At 45.9% G+C, this 17,677-nt stretch overlaps 2 protein-coding genes across 4 annotated transcripts; both read right to left on the minus strand.

The window, feature by feature from the left end:
- Positions 1-667: 667 nt before the first annotated feature.
- On the minus strand, positions 668-1,502 carry LOC125546521 (Bowman-Birk type trypsin inhibitor). 3 transcript variants are annotated; one of them, XM_048710753.2, is made up of 2 exons: positions 1,345-1,502; positions 668-1,254 (listed from the first exon to the last, which is right to left on the minus strand). In XM_048710753.2, exons 1-2 carry the CDS (start codon positions 1,454-1,456, stop codon positions 833-835), a joined length of 534 nt encoding a protein of 177 aa, XP_048566710.2. In that variant the 5' UTR covers positions 1,457-1,502; the 3' UTR covers positions 668-832. The 3 variants fall into 3 exon arrangements, with proteins under 3 accessions (XP_048566710.2, XP_087402204.1, XP_087402205.1); XM_087546078.1 differs by having other exon boundaries at positions 668-1,248; positions 1,345-1,501; XM_087546079.1 differs by having other exon boundaries at positions 1,339-1,489.
- Positions 1,503-5,574: 4,072 nt separating this feature from the next.
- LOC147978020 (Bowman-Birk type trypsin inhibitor-like) lies at positions 5,575-6,575 on the minus strand. The gene is made up of 2 exons (XM_087546077.1): positions 6,395-6,575; positions 5,575-6,298 (listed from the first exon to the last, which is right to left on the minus strand). Exons 1-2 carry the CDS (start codon positions 6,519-6,521, stop codon positions 5,820-5,822), a joined length of 606 nt encoding a protein of 201 aa, XP_087402203.1. The 5' UTR covers positions 6,522-6,575; the 3' UTR covers positions 5,575-5,819.
- Positions 6,576-17,677: the final 11,102 nt, after the last annotated feature.

Genomic DNA, 17,677 nt, shown 5'->3' on the forward strand with positions numbered 1-17,677 from the left:
AAATATTTTTCATGTATTTTTAAATTTCTATTGGTGTGTTCAAAATTTTTGTGACACTTAAAATATGTTCACGTAGCCTTTTAGGGCATCTCCAACGCCGACCCGCAAAAACTGATGTTCGGACACAGATACGGGAGCCAGCCATCCAACCATAGCCATAAACGTCAGTCTATTAAATTTAATTCATCAAAAAAAGTACTAAGCTAAATAGTCTTCCATCAAACATGTCATGATTCCTAAAAAACACCTAGCTTTTTATTTGGCGGAAGGCAAACCATGTTTCCGGCCAAACATCTAAACATCAATGATTTAATCACTCTGTTTGGTGTGCCTTCCGCCAAATATACTTGAAACATCCATGATATAATATGTGCCTTCCGCCGATAGTTTATTAATGACTATTTTGTGTGCTTCCGCCAAATATCAAGCCAGCCAGCCACACCTTCCTTCATGTTTGTGTTGGATTTGTTATATGGATGTCCGGACTCCCGCAAACCTTTTCTACATTTGTCTCGGATTTGCCGAAATAATACGTCCGAATTGCTTGACGGATCGATACAAGACAGCGTTGAATGACAAACAATATCCGAATAGCACAGTTCGAAAACATGTGCGGGTTTAAGGGTCCGTCTTGAAGATGCCTTAGGAAAAAGAGATCCTGTAAAACTGAAGAAAACTACACCGTTCATTTAAAATTAGACATTGCCATGTTGTCTTATTCATAGTATAATGTGTCCACCACACATATAGACTACTAGCAGTAGCCGGCCATCCATTTTTATTTTATTCTTACACAACACTCGACGAAGTTGATCGCGTGATCAATGGCGTGCTAGTTACCACCGGCGGCAACAGCCTCTGACGGCGTGCACGCAGGAGGGAAGGCTCCAAAGTAGCTGTCGATGCAGACGCGGCGGGAAGGGTGCGACCTGGCCGGCAGGCAGGTCTTGCAGGTCGGAGCACACTCGTCGACCTCGTCCCCGCAGCGGCACGTCGGCGGGTTGGACTTGGTGCAGGTAGGCGAGTCGCAGCACTCCCACGGCCTGCAGATGGGCCCGGGGAGGCCGACGTACTGGTCTTGGCAGACGAGGCGGGACGGGTCGGCCATGGACGGCCCGCAGGACTTGCAGGTGGAGGGGCACTCGAAAACCTGGTCCATGCAGCGGCAGATCGGCGGTTCGGAGCGGGTGCACACCGCCTGGTCGCAGCACTTCCACGGCCTCTTCTTGGCCGCCATGGCTGCTTCGTCTGCAACTGCAAGCCCTCAGTTAATCAGTTTCTGATCTTCATGGACGCATGAAAGAAGCCAGGAACCGGAGAAGAAAGGAGTTGACGCACGCGCACCTTGGCCTTGGCTCGGCAGGAGAATGTCGCCCACGTCGCCGGCGACGAGCAGGGCTGCCTGCAGTGCAAGCATCAGCAGGATGCTAGGAACGATGCATCGCTTCATCCCCATAGCGTGTGTAGTGAGCTTGCTTGTGCGTGTGAAGCTGGCTATGGCAGCCAGGCGTATATGTAGCCTCGTGACACCGATGGATCACCTAACGCGTGGACATCGCTGCCTGCGAGCAGATAAGGACACGTGCACATATGTATGGATGTGAATGATAAAAAAAAAAATAAAACCAACTCAAGGGCTAACCCTCATTGTTTTTTCTTTATAGGAGAAACTCCGTAAGCACCGCGCGCCCATTCCGGGACTCAAACTCGGATGGGCTGGCAGCAACCTCAGCTGCCCAGCCAACGGGTCGACGCCCCGTCCTCGTGGATGTGGATGATGACTAGACAGATCACAGACAGCCGTACATCAGTACATGCAGTCACGTGAACCACGTTCTCCCTTCCCTTGATTGCAGCATGGGTACGTACCCTGATAATGAATGAATTGCAGGTGACAACGAAATCGACTGGATCCAATGCACTAACTTTTGGGCCCACACCGGACCTCACTTGTGGGCTGGCTAATCGATCGTTCGAAGGGCCGGCCTTTCTCGATGGAGGGTCAAGCTGGGTAAAATAAACGGTGCCACGCAGACCAATTTACTGCAGGGGCTGAACCACAAAAAAGATGTAGTACAGTACGCGGGAAAACACCAAATAGAGCCTGGGTTTCTTGAAGCACATCTTTCCTAGGACTGATTTTGTTTATGATTTAGTTAAGCATTTTTTTGCTTAACCTGATTTGAACCATTTCTGTTTTACTAGTTTAGTTTGTAATGGTTGCATCCTATTGAAATAATGATTTGCAAACTTGATATTTGTGATATGTGAAATTGGTGAAACAATTGAAATATAACTTTTGACAAGTGAAATAGTTGAAATAATTGCATATTATCGAAATATCTGTGCGGAACTGTTTGGCTCAATATTTGAAACTCCTTTTTTTTCAATGTATGAAACTGGTTATTTCAATGTTTGAAACTATGTTCTCCAATATCTGAAATCACAAATTTTCAAATTAAATAGTTTATCAAAGTAGTCATCAAAAAAATATTTTTAAATAGTCAGAAAATAATAATTGTGAATTTTGAACATATTGAAATTGTTTTTAAAACCAATTTACATGATTTTAATATTTGAATCGAAAGTTTGCCTTTCTTTGGAAACACCAAGAAAAACTTATTTATCTATTATTCGTACACGGAAATGAGAAGATACATAATACTCTAATTGGAGAGAGAGAGAGAGAGAGAGAGAGGGCGGTGGGACGGAGACATAAAAGAGCTGTTGTAGGGATAGATGTTTTTTCTTTTGACAGGTCTGTAGGGATAAGATGTTTTTTTTTTCTTGACGGATCTGTAGGGATAAGATGTTTTATTTTAGGGGTTGTAGGGATAAGATGTGATGGACCAGCTAAGGACAAGACAGGGTCGGCCTGTTAGATTGAAATACCAACGTGAGGTAAACATGGGAAAGCCCCGTCTCATAATGTAAAACGTTTTTTTGACACTAACTAGTGTAGTATCAAAAAACGTCTTATCTTATAGGGCGCATGGAGTACATGCTATGGTATGCCAGGACCATTTCGTGCCCGATGCAAGACATAACTCAGTCCCTAGTCTCGAGGTAGTGGGCCTGCCCAGTACTGTAGTTCCTCTGGCTCAATTATTTTTCTTTTTCTTCTTGGTATTTTTGGTTATCGGTTTTTTGCGTTTCTCGGTTTCTTCCCTGGTTTTCTTTGGTTTTTTTGTTTCTTCACTGATTTTTTTATTTTCCTTCCTATTTTTCAACACATGTCTAGTTTTTTGAATACACATTATTTTAGTATACATGTGGAACCTATTTTTGACAAATGTTGAACATTTGTCAAATATACGATATGTTTTCAAATACATGTTTTCAACATTTTTTCAAGTATATGTAAAAGATTTTCCAGATAAATGTTGACATTTTGTTGTGCGACGAAACATTTTTTAGAACCAGTCAAACTTTTATCTTTATGATGTATATATGTTTTTTAATTTTTATGAACTTTCTTTGAAACATATTATAATTTTTCATAAAATATTGATGTGGATTGGAGGGCGGTGGTGAGGATTTCTATGCGTGGGCTTTTGATGCTTCGGGCAACTACACTGTTAAGACAGCATATCGCACTCTCGTGACTCAGAAAGAGCATCTTGCTCTAGAGGAAGGGTCGGTTACCGGTACTTCAGGGAATAATCAACAGATGTGGAAGGCTCTTTGGAAGCTCAACGTGGTGCCAAAGGTACGGGTGTTCTGGTGGCGAGTTCTACGAGGAATTTTTCCTGATGAACACACTCTCAATCTGAGGCACATTGCACAAATAAATAGATGCAACATTTGTTTAGCTATGGAGGAAGATCTACAACATGCATTAATGCTATGCTCTCATGCCAAACGTTTCTGGGCGGTAGCCCGTGCTTGGTTAGATATTCGGCTGCCCAGGTTACATCCTAGCTCGTGGGCAAGGGACATTCTATGTCACCCAATGGTAGATGATAAGGACCGGCCAAAAATCATTACCATTATGTGGTCTATATGGCATTCACGGAACAGAATTAAGCATGATCAGGAGGGTCTTGATCCTATGATTTCCTTGCGATCCATCAAGGAGTCACTAGCTCTGTTGGAATTGCCACGTAGTGCAGTAAAAATTCTACCAGGTTATGGTTGGAAGCCACCGGACTCGGGCATTGTCAAGATTACAACAGAAGGGGCTATCAACTTTGAAGATATTGTAGCGGTGCGGGTGGCATCACTCGATCCACTTCTGCATACCTGGGAGCATGGTGTAAGCCGCACCTGGGGATCTCGGATCCACTAATCGCGGAGGCATTGGCAATGCTTGAGGGGGCTTGTTTCGCAAGCCTGCGAGGACTCACACATGTGATCATGGAGCTGGACTGCCAGGAGTTGGTGCAACTCTGGAATACTCGCCACAATTCTCGTTCAATTGTGACTCCAATCTTACTTGAAATTGGAGAGCTAGTTAGCAATTTCTCTTTATTTAATGTACTTCATATAAATCGTTCGGCTAATGTTCCGGCTCATCTCTGTGCTAAACATACTTGCACATTGAATGTGACCGAATGCTGGCTCGATGTGATACCTAGCTTCCTAGTGACCAGCTTGATGGCTGATTGTCCTAGGTCTGCTGTGATTTAATAAAGCTCTCTTGATTGCCGCAAAAAACAAGGAGACTAAGAGAAGCTGAAGGGAGAAAGTGATATAGCTTTCAGCCAAGGGCCCACAGCCCTCGACAGGCTTTCCAATAGAGCGAACGAAGTCGACAAAAAAAAATATGAAAAACCGTCCAGTTGATTCCTGCCCATGGCCGCCAAGCCACACAAATTTTGAAAAAGAAATCAACAGCCATGGATTTGACTGGCATTAATTAAAAATCAGGTGCTCGATCATTAGCAAAAGCCTAACGAAAATGAAGGTGGGGGTGTGATCCTGATAAAAAAAGAAAATAAATTTGCCGCTTGATTTAGAGATAACATAGTTATTCTTGGTATTTATTTTAGAAACTAGCAAAATGCCCTTGCGTTGCAACGGATGCAAGATAGGATAATGAATTTTCACATACTCTAGAGAAAATCACCCTATTTTTGGTATATATATCACTAAAAGTATGTTAGGTTTTGCCCAAAATTTATTTCTCATATATGTTTGGATGAGATGGGGAGGAACGGAGATTTCTAAAGAGACTAAGGGGTTCTTTGCAAATATAGATCAAAATGGCAGGCAGGGGAGTAGCCAGGCCCGAGGTAACTAGGGCCATGCATGCGGCGTGGCTATCCACCCATTCATTGACTGTAGCAACTTCTAGTAATAAGGACACTGTAGCTAGTGTAACTTAGGCTGTTGGCCCGGGGCGTCGGCCAACGATGGTTACGCCACTGGTGACATGGGTCATTTTGCAAAAATATGATAGCTTGCCTCGCATGTGTTAGATGTAGACAGGATGATTAGAAATGACGGATGGCAGACACACAATCCTTACGAAGTGGGTCTTTTATAGGAGTAGAGATATATATTTTCCCTGAGAGTTTTAGCGAGACCATGTGAGATCAAACGATCACACTATTCACCAGGTGGGACATGTGGTAAGCAACTTCAACTTGTCGGGAAGAAAACCACACCATTCATAATTGAAATATTTCAACATGCAGACGCTCGACTCGTCATTATTCATGCATGCATGCTTGTCTGATCACCATTCAGGCAAGCAGTAGCGGTAGCAGGCCAGCCAGCCGGCCATCCATTTTTTATTTTATTTTATTGTAATTTGTAACACATTGCATGCACGGGAAATTCAAGTGCACTCTTGATGGCGTTGATCAACGCAGGTGCTAGTTATTACCGCCGGCGTGGGCGGCCTCGGTGCACTTGCGACCTGGGAAGCCGTTGTACCAGTCGTTGCAGACGTGGCGGAACGGGTTCAAGATGGACACCCCGCAGCTCTTGCAGGTTGCAGCGCACTGCTCGACCTCGTCCACGCAGCGGCACATCGGCGGGTATGACCTGGTGCACAGAGCCATGTCACAGCACTCCCACGGCTTCTCCTCCTCTGCCGCCGCCGCTACGAGGGCGTCGTCGTTGTTGTCGCCGGCGACGGTGTTGTAGGTGCACTTGGGCCCGGGGTCGCCGTAGTACCGGTCTCCGCAGACGCGGCGGAATGGGTTTGAGACGGACGGCACGCAGGCCATGCAGGTGGAGGCGCACTCGTCGACCTCGTCCAGACAGATGCAGATTGGCGGCAAGGACCTGGTGCATATGGTGTTGTCGCAGCAATCCCATGGCCTGGAAGCCGCCGCCGTTCCCACTTGCCCTGCAAGCCCTCAACGAGCTGACGGCTGTGAGCATGTGATGATGAGGTTCTATAAGGACTAGAGAAAAGAGTTCACGCACGCATGCATCGCCGTACCTTTGCCTTCGGTCGGCATGAGAATGGTGCCCACGTCGTTGGAGACGGCAACAGCGGAGGGGCGGCCGGCGACGAGGACGGCGGCCTCAAGTGCGAGCATCAGCAGGATGCATCTCTTCATCTTCATGGTTGCAGATTAGTCAGCTTTGCTTCTTCGGCCGCCTTTACCAAGTCTTGCTGTGAGTTTGAAGCTGGCTAGCAGCCCGCCCGTATATATAGCCGTGTGAGTGTGACACCGATCGATCACCCAACGCATGGCCCGTCACCATTAATTGCTAGCCAATCAGAAGATTAGGACACGTCCGCGTGGCAGATCTCCACCATGGTAGGTAGATCGACATAATGTCCAGTAAGGCCATGCAGGCACGAGAAGCACGCTCTCTATGGTTCTTCTGTTTCAATTTTTTTAGAAACACTTATAGTTTTATTCTTACTCATCACTATTACAGGTACACTGCTTTGGATACAAGATCCAAACAAAAATACAAAGTAACTCCTATGACTAAGAATTAAAATGCAATCTCTTGGAAACACCTTCTTCGTGATATCAATCTATACTAGAAGAAATACTCCCAAATCTTCTTCTTTTTTGTCGGTAAAGAGTCTTCTATAGACTCGGTCAAACATAAATTTTTTTGACTTGGAACAAACCCAGAACTTCAACTATCCTTGAACGATGTAGTATCTACTATGAGCACGATATATGGATCAAAATATATAAAGAGATGTACTAGTAAATCATAAAAAACAATCTGACTATCAATTAGGTGAACTAATTAACACAACAGGTAGATCTTTGTAACTCGGTCAAATATGTGCATGACTATATTTGTCAATGGATCTCAGTGCAATGATAAATCTAGCATATGTCGTGCCATACTCCCGATCCGGCTTTTGCTGCATAGCAATCAATCTACTTTCTGTCACCACTCTACCCCAGCCAACATTCTCCTTTCGGTCCTTCTCTCTATCCGCCTTAGACATTGTGGATTACTACACGTCTCGCTTGCCTATTTCGGCGCATCGTGCGATTCTACGGCCCTTCCCGTTACCATGCATCATACTCTCCTCGCTACCTTGATACCATTGGTTTCTTCACAGTAGCCGAGATTCGCCGTCATCACCAGCAACCAACATTTACATGGGCTCTGGAATATGAGTCAATTCATTGTCGCTGGTATTATGTTTGTATTTTTTTTGTTGATTGTTGTACTCCCGTAGGCGGCTTGATTTGTATTGGTGTAGTTGTTTACTATTATGTTGTAAAAATGTGGATGCTAATTTATATTGTTGAAGTTAACGACGTTGCAACATGTTCTTTTACGTTCATTTGTTTCGTTTTTATTGCTTACTATACATGAATATGGCATGTGTATTTGCCATTCTTGTTGCATAAAGGAATAAGGCCGGAAACACGCTTTGTTCGCATTGCCACAATCATAGCATGTAATCTTTCCTTGTAAGTGTAGACATTGACAACGATTTAATTTGTGGAACAACTGGATTGTAGTTCATTGACTCGAAGCAAAAGGGAATAATAATACCAGAAAATAAATTAAGATGGGTGTAACAGGAATTTAATAGCCCGCAAAGAAAAAACATACCATGCTTTCGAATGAAATCATAAACCATAGCCAGCTTAATGGATTTTTTTAGGACTGTAAAAACAATGTGAAATATTTAAGTATGGTGTAAAAGTGAAATTCACTTTAGTGACATATGCATCTATGATCGATATATCGAACTTCATGGTCAAAGCATTATCTAGACTTCTAAATACAGTTGTATGTACCTCCTAAATGTTTTGAAATTGTATTCACGTCCTAGAATCTATATTTCTTGTGACCATAAAATTGGATTCGTTTGCTATATATATACTACTCTCTCCATCTCAAAATAATGGTCTCAACTTTAGTATAACTTTGTACTAAAGTTAATACAAAGTTTAGACACTTATTTTTGAGACGGAGGGAGTATATTATATCTCAGGTCTAAAAAATCATGTCGTCAAGATATGTAATAGATATTAGTACGTAAATAGAGGTTTTATTACAGACCATAAAATTGGATTACTTGAAGAAAAGGTTTTCCTTCAGTTTACCCTAAATTACATAATTTTGCTGTCATCCATGTTTTAATGGGAGGCAGAGGGGGTGTTGCTAGGACGATCCTGATGAGGCTACAGGATTGAGTGGTCCGAGTCCTTATCCTGATCTCTCTTGAATTTGTTAGTTGTAGTCATTAATTTCTCGATAACCCTGCTGGCTGTCAGCTCCTTTTCAAATTGGTCCTCGCCCTGTTTGAGATTGGACCCCATAGTCCAGACCATGCATAGTTCCCATCATATGAGTCTGGGTCCTTCGTGATCCTTCCTCTGTTAAAAAATAAACAAATTCTAGTAGCTTTTTTCTAGCTATAGGATCTGAGTGTCATCCAGGCCATATAAGAGCATCTCCAGCCACGCCCCCAACAGGCCCCTCCAAGTCCGTTTTTTAGCGCCGGCGCTAAAAAATCGGCCTAGTCGCGCCCCCACGAGCCTGTTTTTCGTCGGATTGAGCCGAAATTGGTGCCGGCGCACCCAATCCGAACCCGGCGCGCTGGGGGGCGCCCGGGGGCGCCGGCGCGAATGTTTTGGCGCCAAAGAGTGGCGGGACCGGCGTGTCAGCGAGACGAAGGCTGATCGTCCTCATCGTCTCGGTTTTCCCGCGGGGAATCAATGCCAAGGCTGCCGCCGGTCAGCCTGCCATTGATTCACGGGGGGCGAAGTGCGGCAACGCCGCCCCGCCTTCCGCCATGCGTTCGCACGCGGCCACCCCCGAGCCGCTATAAAAGGCGAACCTGGCCGCGCCGGTGAGGCACCCATCTCCCCCTCCTCGCCTCCGCACTTCCTCCCCTCTCTCTCTCCGCCGTTCGAGCCCCTCTCTCTCTCCCCCCGGCAACCTTGAGCGCGAGGTACCCCGGCGACGCGGCGGCGGCCAACGGTTTCGACCGCCGCTCGCTGCATGAGTGGGAGGCCTACCTCCTCCACGAGGCCAACTACCCCGCGCCGCCCGACGTCCGTGCTCCGTCGCGGTGGAGGCTCAGCGCCGGCGGGGTCCCTGTCCCCCCTCTGCCCGTCCCCGAGACGCCCGCCTATTTCCACGCCGAGATCGAGCGTGCGCGGGCGTCCCTGACGGCCGAGGAGCGGGCGCTCCCGGAGTACGCCACCGGCAACCACGCGGCGTGGGCCGCGTACTTTAGACGCCGGCAGGAGGAGCGGCTCGCCTCCACCAACAACGCGCCGACGCCGCACGACCGCAACAACAGCGAGGGCCGCCGCCTGTGGTGGGGCGTCCTGGGCCGCACGCTCAGCGGCGTCCTCGCGCACCTCGAGGGCGGGAACAACCCGCTGTTCGAGTACCCGACCGCTCGGGGCGGCGGCGCGTGGCTGCCGAGGAGGATGATGGGATGGCCATCCACTAGTGCAGAACCGGGCAATAGCACCGGTTCGTAAGGCCCTTTAGTGCCGGTTCGGTAACCGGCACTAAAGTGTGGGCACTAAAGGCCCCCCCTTTAGTACCGGTTCAGCACGAACTGGTGCTAAAGGGCAACCACGTGGATTTTTTATATTTTTTTTGAAATAAAGCAAAAACAGCCCGCCTACTGGGCCGGCACGGCCTACATACGACTAGAAACCCAACCTCTAGTTGGGCCAGGATGCATGCCCGTACGGCCCAGTAGGCCCCACAGGGCAGAAGACTTGCAATAGGCCTGTAGTGGTAACGATTCCGACAATAAAAGAGGGGTAGGATAAAGGAGCATGATCTATCGAGATGCATATGGGTGACAGGTGGTTTTAGCGAGTTCGGGCCTCTCACGATGGAGATAACAACCCTACGTCTCGTGCTCCGGAGAGGCTTTGTTTTATCTGAGTATGTATCCGAAGATTACAATGTGTGTTTGAGAGAGAGGGGAGAACGGATCTCCATGCCTGAGCTATGTCCTGAGACTAATGGTTAGAAAGAAAGAGAGGTGGAAGCAAAAAAGGCCCCTTAGAGTGGTGGGGGTGGCTTATATAGAGTGCGCAACCCCTCACCCCTTATGTTACACGGTGGAGCATCAATGCCATAATGCCTGCCCACTACAAAACTGTCATGCTGACTATTGGTCTTTGCATATCCGAATGAGTTACACGGTCGAGTGGAATGAGCTCGTCGAGTGAAGTGTCATGCTCCGAGTGTTTGTCGCCGTCCGAGTGACTTTCAAGTTGCGGTACATCTGGACGGCGATCTGGCCCAGGGGTCTAGTACAAAGTATACGGTGTCCATGGGTAGGGCCTTTAGGTCAGACCTGTTACCCTACCCCCAATACATGTCCTCGTCAAGGCCCACAAAGGCCTGCTTAGAGAGGAGCTCGACACGGTAGCCGCGGCGGGGCTTATAAACCGGTGCGAGCTCCTCTCAACTAGCGAGGTGGGACTAAACATTGTGCACTACGGGTGGCAGCGCACCACCTTTAGTACCGGTTGGTGGCTCCAACCGGTACTAAAGGGGGGGGGGTCTTTAGTACCGGTTGGAGCCACCAACCCGTACTAAAGGCCACCACCTCTTTAGTACCGGTTCGTGGCACGAACCGGTACTAAAGGTTCGCCACGAACCGGTACTAATGAGCGCCGGCCGCCTAGCTGTTGGAACCGGCATTATTGGTCACATTAGTGCCGGCTCAAATACAAACCGTGACTAATGAGCTGAACATTTGACCCTTTTTCTACTAGTGATCCTCCTCTTCCTCCTCCTCCTCCCGATCCTCCTCTCACCCCTCCGGCGCGCCGGCGTTGGTCAGCGTCAAGCCAGAGCCGTCCAAGACGCCGCTCGGTAGGCGCACCCGCGGCGCCGGCCTCGTCATCAACGACGGCGGCCGTGGCTCCTCCTCCTCGGCCCCTCCTCGCCTGGTCAAGCCGAAGAGGGAGCCAGGGCTGGCGACGGTGAAGCCGGAGCCGGGGCTCGCCGCCGTGAAGCCAGAGCCTGCTCTCGCCGAGGAGGACGACGAAGAAGAGGCCGCCTTGAAGTGGGCGCGTGAGCACTACGCGCGCATGGAGCTGGACCGCCAGCGCCGCGCCCTGGAGGAGATCGCCGAACGCCGCCGTCGTGAAGCAGTGCGCCGGGGCGAGGGGTCGAGCAGCGGCGCCGGCCGTGTCAAGGAGGAGAAGCAGGAGGACGACGCCAGCAACGACTACGCCCTACTCAGTGCCTACTTCGGCCCGTAGTTTAGGGTTTTTTTCCGTCCATTTTATTCTTGTAAAAAACGTCTAAATTTTGCCAAAATATGTCGTGTTTGTTGAAATTTGGCCGTGTTTCCTGAAATTTGGCTGAACTGTGGGGACGTCTGGAGCCTGACCTGGGGCGACGGCTGGGGACGTGCTCGCCCCCACGCCGAAAAAAACGACGGCTCACCCCCAAACGGCGATTTTCGGCGCGTCTTGGGGGCGCAACGGCTGGAGATGCTCTAAGGTCACGACCTGACCCGGCACGGCCCAACATTATAAAGGCCTGGCAAAACACGGTCTGCAATGGCCTATTTATAAATGGAAGTGTTGTGCCGGTCCGATGGCTTCGAGGCGCAGATCGGCCTGTCACGCCAGATAAAAGGGCCGGCCCCATACGGCACAGCTGCGGGCCGACTCACACTAATTTTTTTTGCCCGTTGGCTCATTTTGGCCCTCTCGGACCTTTTGTTTTTTTACATTGAAAAGGTAAAAAAAAGGGGGCGAAAACAGTGTTAAAAATGCTAAAAAACAACTCTGAAAAGGCCAAAAGGGCGCCAAACAGTGCTACAGGGGCTGCATGGGTCGCATGCCATGCTGTGGCAGGCTGGTCCATGAATAAAAGGACCATTTCATGCTAGCCTTAAGGCTGGGCTTCATGGATCGACCTTGGTCCTGGTGGACCGGTGGCCCACCACGGCCTTGTATTCGCGTGCCATGCCGGGCCATAAATTGGTGCCCACAGGCCGGCTTTAAAAGCATGACCTATATGGCCAGATTTGGTGCCATCCCAATAGGGGCGCAATCAAGGGCGGTCGAGCCGGGGCCACTCCCTCCCCCCTCCTTCCCCAACATTTCTATCGAACCTAACTGTGTAAGCCCGTGTTAATTTTCTTTAGGTATCGGAAGTATGTGTTAATTAGAATTAAGAATAATTGGCCCCTACCAAGTGCGACTTGAAGCCCAACAAATTATTTAAAACCATCCCACCAAAAGAGAAAACTTACCGGACAACAAGTTTTATAGTTTAAAGACTCACGGGCTTGATAAAAGGAAATAAAGAAGTGCAAGATTACCCTCGACTAATCATTATTATGTTCGATTTCACACTGCTTAGAAATTTTGCTTTACTATGCTTCATGATACATGAAGATTTGCAACGTGTAAATATATAACGTCTGAGTTCTAAATTTCACAATTCTTAGAAACTACGTTGTATTATGTTTAATGATACATGCAGATTAACAACATGTGTGAATGTATAATGCCAGTTCTATTATTATGAATTTTGGATGCCCAGCAAGCTTTCGTTGATGGCATGAGAATTAGCAATAATGTTATTATTGCTCAGGAAATCACTCATTCTTTTAGTCTCTCCTCCTGGAAAGAACAAGCTTTTATGTTGCAGATAGACCTTTCTAATGCCTTTGATAAATAGGAATGGAATTTCCTGATTAATGCTCTTATAAATCAAGTTATTAGACAATTTGCATTGTGATTTCAAAGCCACTAGAGGTGTTAGACAAGGTTGTCCTTTGTCTCCTTACCTCTTTGTTATAGCCATCTATGAGTTAGCTTCAGGCATGCATGAGGATCTTCACCAAAGAAATTTGCAAGGTATAGCTCTAAGGCCAAATTTCTCTCCAGCTTAATCCTAATGTTTGCAGAAGATTTATTAGTCTATGGTCAAGCAACTCACCATGAATCCATAACTATATCGAATACTATGCAATATTTCTGTGCCCTTGCAGTACAAACCCCCAACTAGCCTGAATCTTCTGTTTTTCCAGCAAAAAATGTAACTAGTGATCAGACAGACATTGTTAAAGGTATTTTTAGAGTGGTTAATATGACTGCTTCTACCACACACTTAGGCCACACCTCTTATTATGCCTACCAAAAATAGATCTCATGCTTACAATTTTGTTTTGGACAAGTTCATAAGCAAATTTAGTGAGTACAAAGCTAATAAACTTTCCCATGCTGCCACGCTAGTTCTTATTAAATACATGTTTACTTCCTTGCCGGTGTGTTACATGTCAAATATTTTATTCTCCAAGAAATTTTTGGCTAAAATGAATGTAGTGATTCATGATTTATGGTGGACTGGGGTTCAAGATGAAAATCAAATCAAGCCTATTTACCTCAAAGCTTTGTATGAGATCTGAAAAGCCAGAAAAGAGGGAGGCTTAGTCATTCGAAATCTAGAAGCAGTACATAAAACTCTCTTGTTTAATGCAGCCTGGTAAATTGTGACCACTCAAGACAGTGCCATCTCTAGAATCACAAAATCTAACATAACACTTCTTTTTGAAGGCATGCTACTAATGTTTTGAAATTGACTTTTTTGGACTTCTATTCTCAAGGTACCTTGAGCCACTTATCGATGCTATTTCAGTTCAAATCTCCAGAAGCAACCCTTGCATTTGGTCTACTCCCTGGCGCCCCTTTTGGAAGAACATTCATGACGCTCTTATCATCCATGACTTGGGTTATACTTATCTATGAATTTGATTTCCTGACTTGATTCAGACATTAAGGAGCGGCAAGTATAGACAATGTACATGAAGCAGCCAAGCAGGAGACACTGAATCAAGAACTTGCAATTTCTATGGTGTGTTCTGTTGATCTTATATTATATTATATTATATTATATTATATTTTTAATTAGTGTGTAGGATGCTTGGGAAAGTGCATTGTGTGATATATATTGGATAAAAAAGGCAAAGAAGCAGCACCATGGGTTCATGTGATAGTACAAGGTTAGATTTCTTTTTGTGTTGTTTATTTATTATCGTAGGTGGGGACTTCTTAAATATGAGCTAGGTAATTTACGCAGTAAGTTCTCTTTTAGTTTTCCTTATAAAAAAATAGCGCTAGAAAACCCATAATTAATTTACAGTTGCGTACATGAGGTTGGTACAACAGTTTTCCTATCATGTTACTCTTGGTAAAATATCATAGTAACTCAAGATAATTTCACTGTGAAATCAGGTAGGCCCATCTATGTTTGATGTGAGGATGTAGACCAAAGAAAATGTTTCATTATAAACAAGCACGCATAAAGAAGCTAGCCCTCAATTATTCTCTAAGTTGTGACACAAAATCAAAAGAAGTCATCATAAACAATTTGTACTATCACAAATTTCAGGGTCACCATGTATATTAGAACAATAACAATCCCTTCTCCCAATGTTTGCATTTTTGCTATATTAAGGCATGTCAAATGGCACGTTTACCTTTCTCCTTTTATGTCATGTGGATATCTTAAAAGAAGACACGAAATTAATTATCTCAATTACAATTATATGACATGTTTTTGAAAACGTCGACTTTTCGAAGCTGTGTGATACGTCTCCAACGTATCTATAATTTATGAAGTATTCATGCTAATATATTACGGAAACACTAACGCCCACATGTGTGGACGTTTGCATCTCGCCCACACACGTGGATCCACGTCCGTTTGTGGTTGCACGAATCTTGGCATGTTTGTGGTGCCACGTAGGACTGGGCTGGTGTGTGAGCATTCATCCGGCCGCCCACACGTCTGTTTTCACCACACGGAGGTTCCGGTGTGTGGGCGTTTAGCAGTTCGCCCACACATCAGTTTTCACTCATGCACAGGGGCTGGTGTGTGGGCATTTATCAGTTCGTCCACACGCCCGTCTCTCTCTCCCACACTCGAAGCTGCCAGTTGCCATGTGTTTTGCATGGGTACATGGCAACTGCCCTAGTGTGCTTGTAAGCAAATGGCAACTCTCTCTTTTACCCGAACATGTCGGTTGCCATGTGTTTTGTAGGATACATGGCAACTGCCCTAGTGTGCTTGTAAGCATATGGCAACTCTTTTTTTACCCGAACATGTTATTTTACCATGTCTCTTTTTAGCACTACACAGCAACTGTCTAGTGTTAGTAGGTGGCAACTCCTAAAGTTTTCAAATCATGGAAACTGTAGTAAACCAGACCATACATGGCAACTGCCTAGTGTTAGTAGGTGGCAACCACTAAAGTTTTCAAACCATGGCAACTATAGTAAACCAGGCCATACATGGCAACAACTGCAGTTGTCCAAAAATGGCATCTGGCACTTGACCTGAGATGGCAATTGCAGTTGAGCAACCATGGCAACTGTAGTTCAGTGACATGGCAATCGCAGTTAAACGAACATGAAAGAGGGTCCGGACCATGGTAATTGTGGGGCGCATGGTGACTGTCACGTGCTACCTCTTGAGCACTATGTTGGTTTTCCCTTGAAGAGGAAAGGGTGATGCAGCAAAGTAGCGTAAGTATTTCCCTCAGTTTTTGAGAACCAAGGTATCAATCCAGTAGGAGGCCACGCACGAGTCCCTCGCACCTACACAAACAAATAAAATCCTCGCAACCAACGCAATAAAGGGGTTGTCAATTCCTTCACGGTCACTTACGAAAGTGAGATCTGATAGATATGATAAGATAATATTTTTGGTATTTTTATGATAAAGATGCAAAGTAAAGAAAGCAAAATAAACGGAAAAGGAAATAGCTTGTTGACGGAAGATTAATATGATGGAAAATAGACCCGGGGGCCATAGGTTTCACTAGTGGCTTCTCTCGAGAGCATAAGTATTACGGTGGGTAAACAAATTACTGTTTAGTAATTGACTGAATTGAGCATAGTTATGAGAATATCTAGGTATGATCATGTATATAGGCATCACGTCCAAGACAAGTAGACCGACTCCTGCCTGCATCTACTACCATTACTCCACACATCGAGCGCTATCCAGCATGCATCTAGCGTATTAAGTTCAAAAGAACAGAGTAATGCTTTAAGCAAGATGACATGATGTAGAGGAATAAACTCATGCAATATGAAATAAACACCATCTTGTTATCCTCGATGGCAACAATACAATACGTGCCTTGCTGCCCCTACTGTCACTGGGAAAGGACACCGCAAGATTGAACCCAATGCTAAGCACTTCTCCCATTGCAAGAAAGATCAATCTAGTAGGCCAAACCAAACTGATAATTCGAAGAGACTTGCAAAGATAACCAATCATACATAAAAGAATTCAGAGAAGATTCAAATATTGTTCATAGATAAACTTGATCATAAACCCACAATTCATCGGTCTCAACAAACACACCGCAAAAGAAGATTACATTGAATAGATCTCCACAAGAGAGGGGGAGAACTTTGTATTGAGATCCAAAAAGAGAGAAGAAGCCATCTAGCTAATAATTATGGACCCGAAGGTCTGAAGTAAACTACTCACACTTCATCGGAAAGGCTATGGTGTTGATGTAGAAGCCCTCCGTGATCGATGCCTGATACGTCTCCAATGTATCTATAATTTTTGATTGCCCCATGCTATATTATCTACTGTTTTGAATGTTTATGGGCTTTATTATACACTTCTATATCATTTTTGGGACTAACCTATTAACCCAGAGCTCGGTGCCAGTTTCTGTTTTTACCCTGTTTTAGGGTTTCGAAGAAAAGGAAAATCAAACGGAGTCCAATTGACCTGAAACTTCACGGAACTCAATTTTCGAAGGAAAGAATCCCAGAATACTTGGAGTGCACGTCGGGGGATCTGCGAGGAGGTCACGAGGCAGGGGGCGCGCCCTCCACCCTCGTGAGTCCCTCGTGGCCCCCCCTGACGTACTTCTTCCGCCTATATATCTCCATATACCCTAAAAACATCCATGAGCACAATAGATCGGGAGTTCCGCCGCCAGAAGCCTCCGTAGCCACCGAAAACCAATCTAGACCCGTTCCGGCACCCTGCCGGAGGGGGAATCCTTCTCCGGCGGCCATCTTCATCATCCCGGTGCTCTTCATGATGAGGAGGGAGTAGTTCTCCCTTGGGGCTGAGGGTATGTACCAGTAGCTATGTGTTTGATCTCTCTCTCTCGTGTTCTTGAGGTGATACGATCTTGATGTATCGCGAGCTTTGCTATTATAGTTGGATCTTATGTTTCTCCTCCCCTTCTACTCTCTTGTAATGAATTGAGTTTCCCCTTTGAAGTTATCTTATCGGATTGAGTCTT

Source organism: Triticum urartu, chromosome 3A, assembly GCF_056163025.1.
Source record: "Triticum urartu cultivar PI428250 chromosome 3A, HENAU_Tu73, whole genome shotgun sequence".
NCBI classification, from domain to species: domain Eukaryota; kingdom Viridiplantae; phylum Streptophyta; class Magnoliopsida; order Poales; family Poaceae; genus Triticum; species Triticum urartu.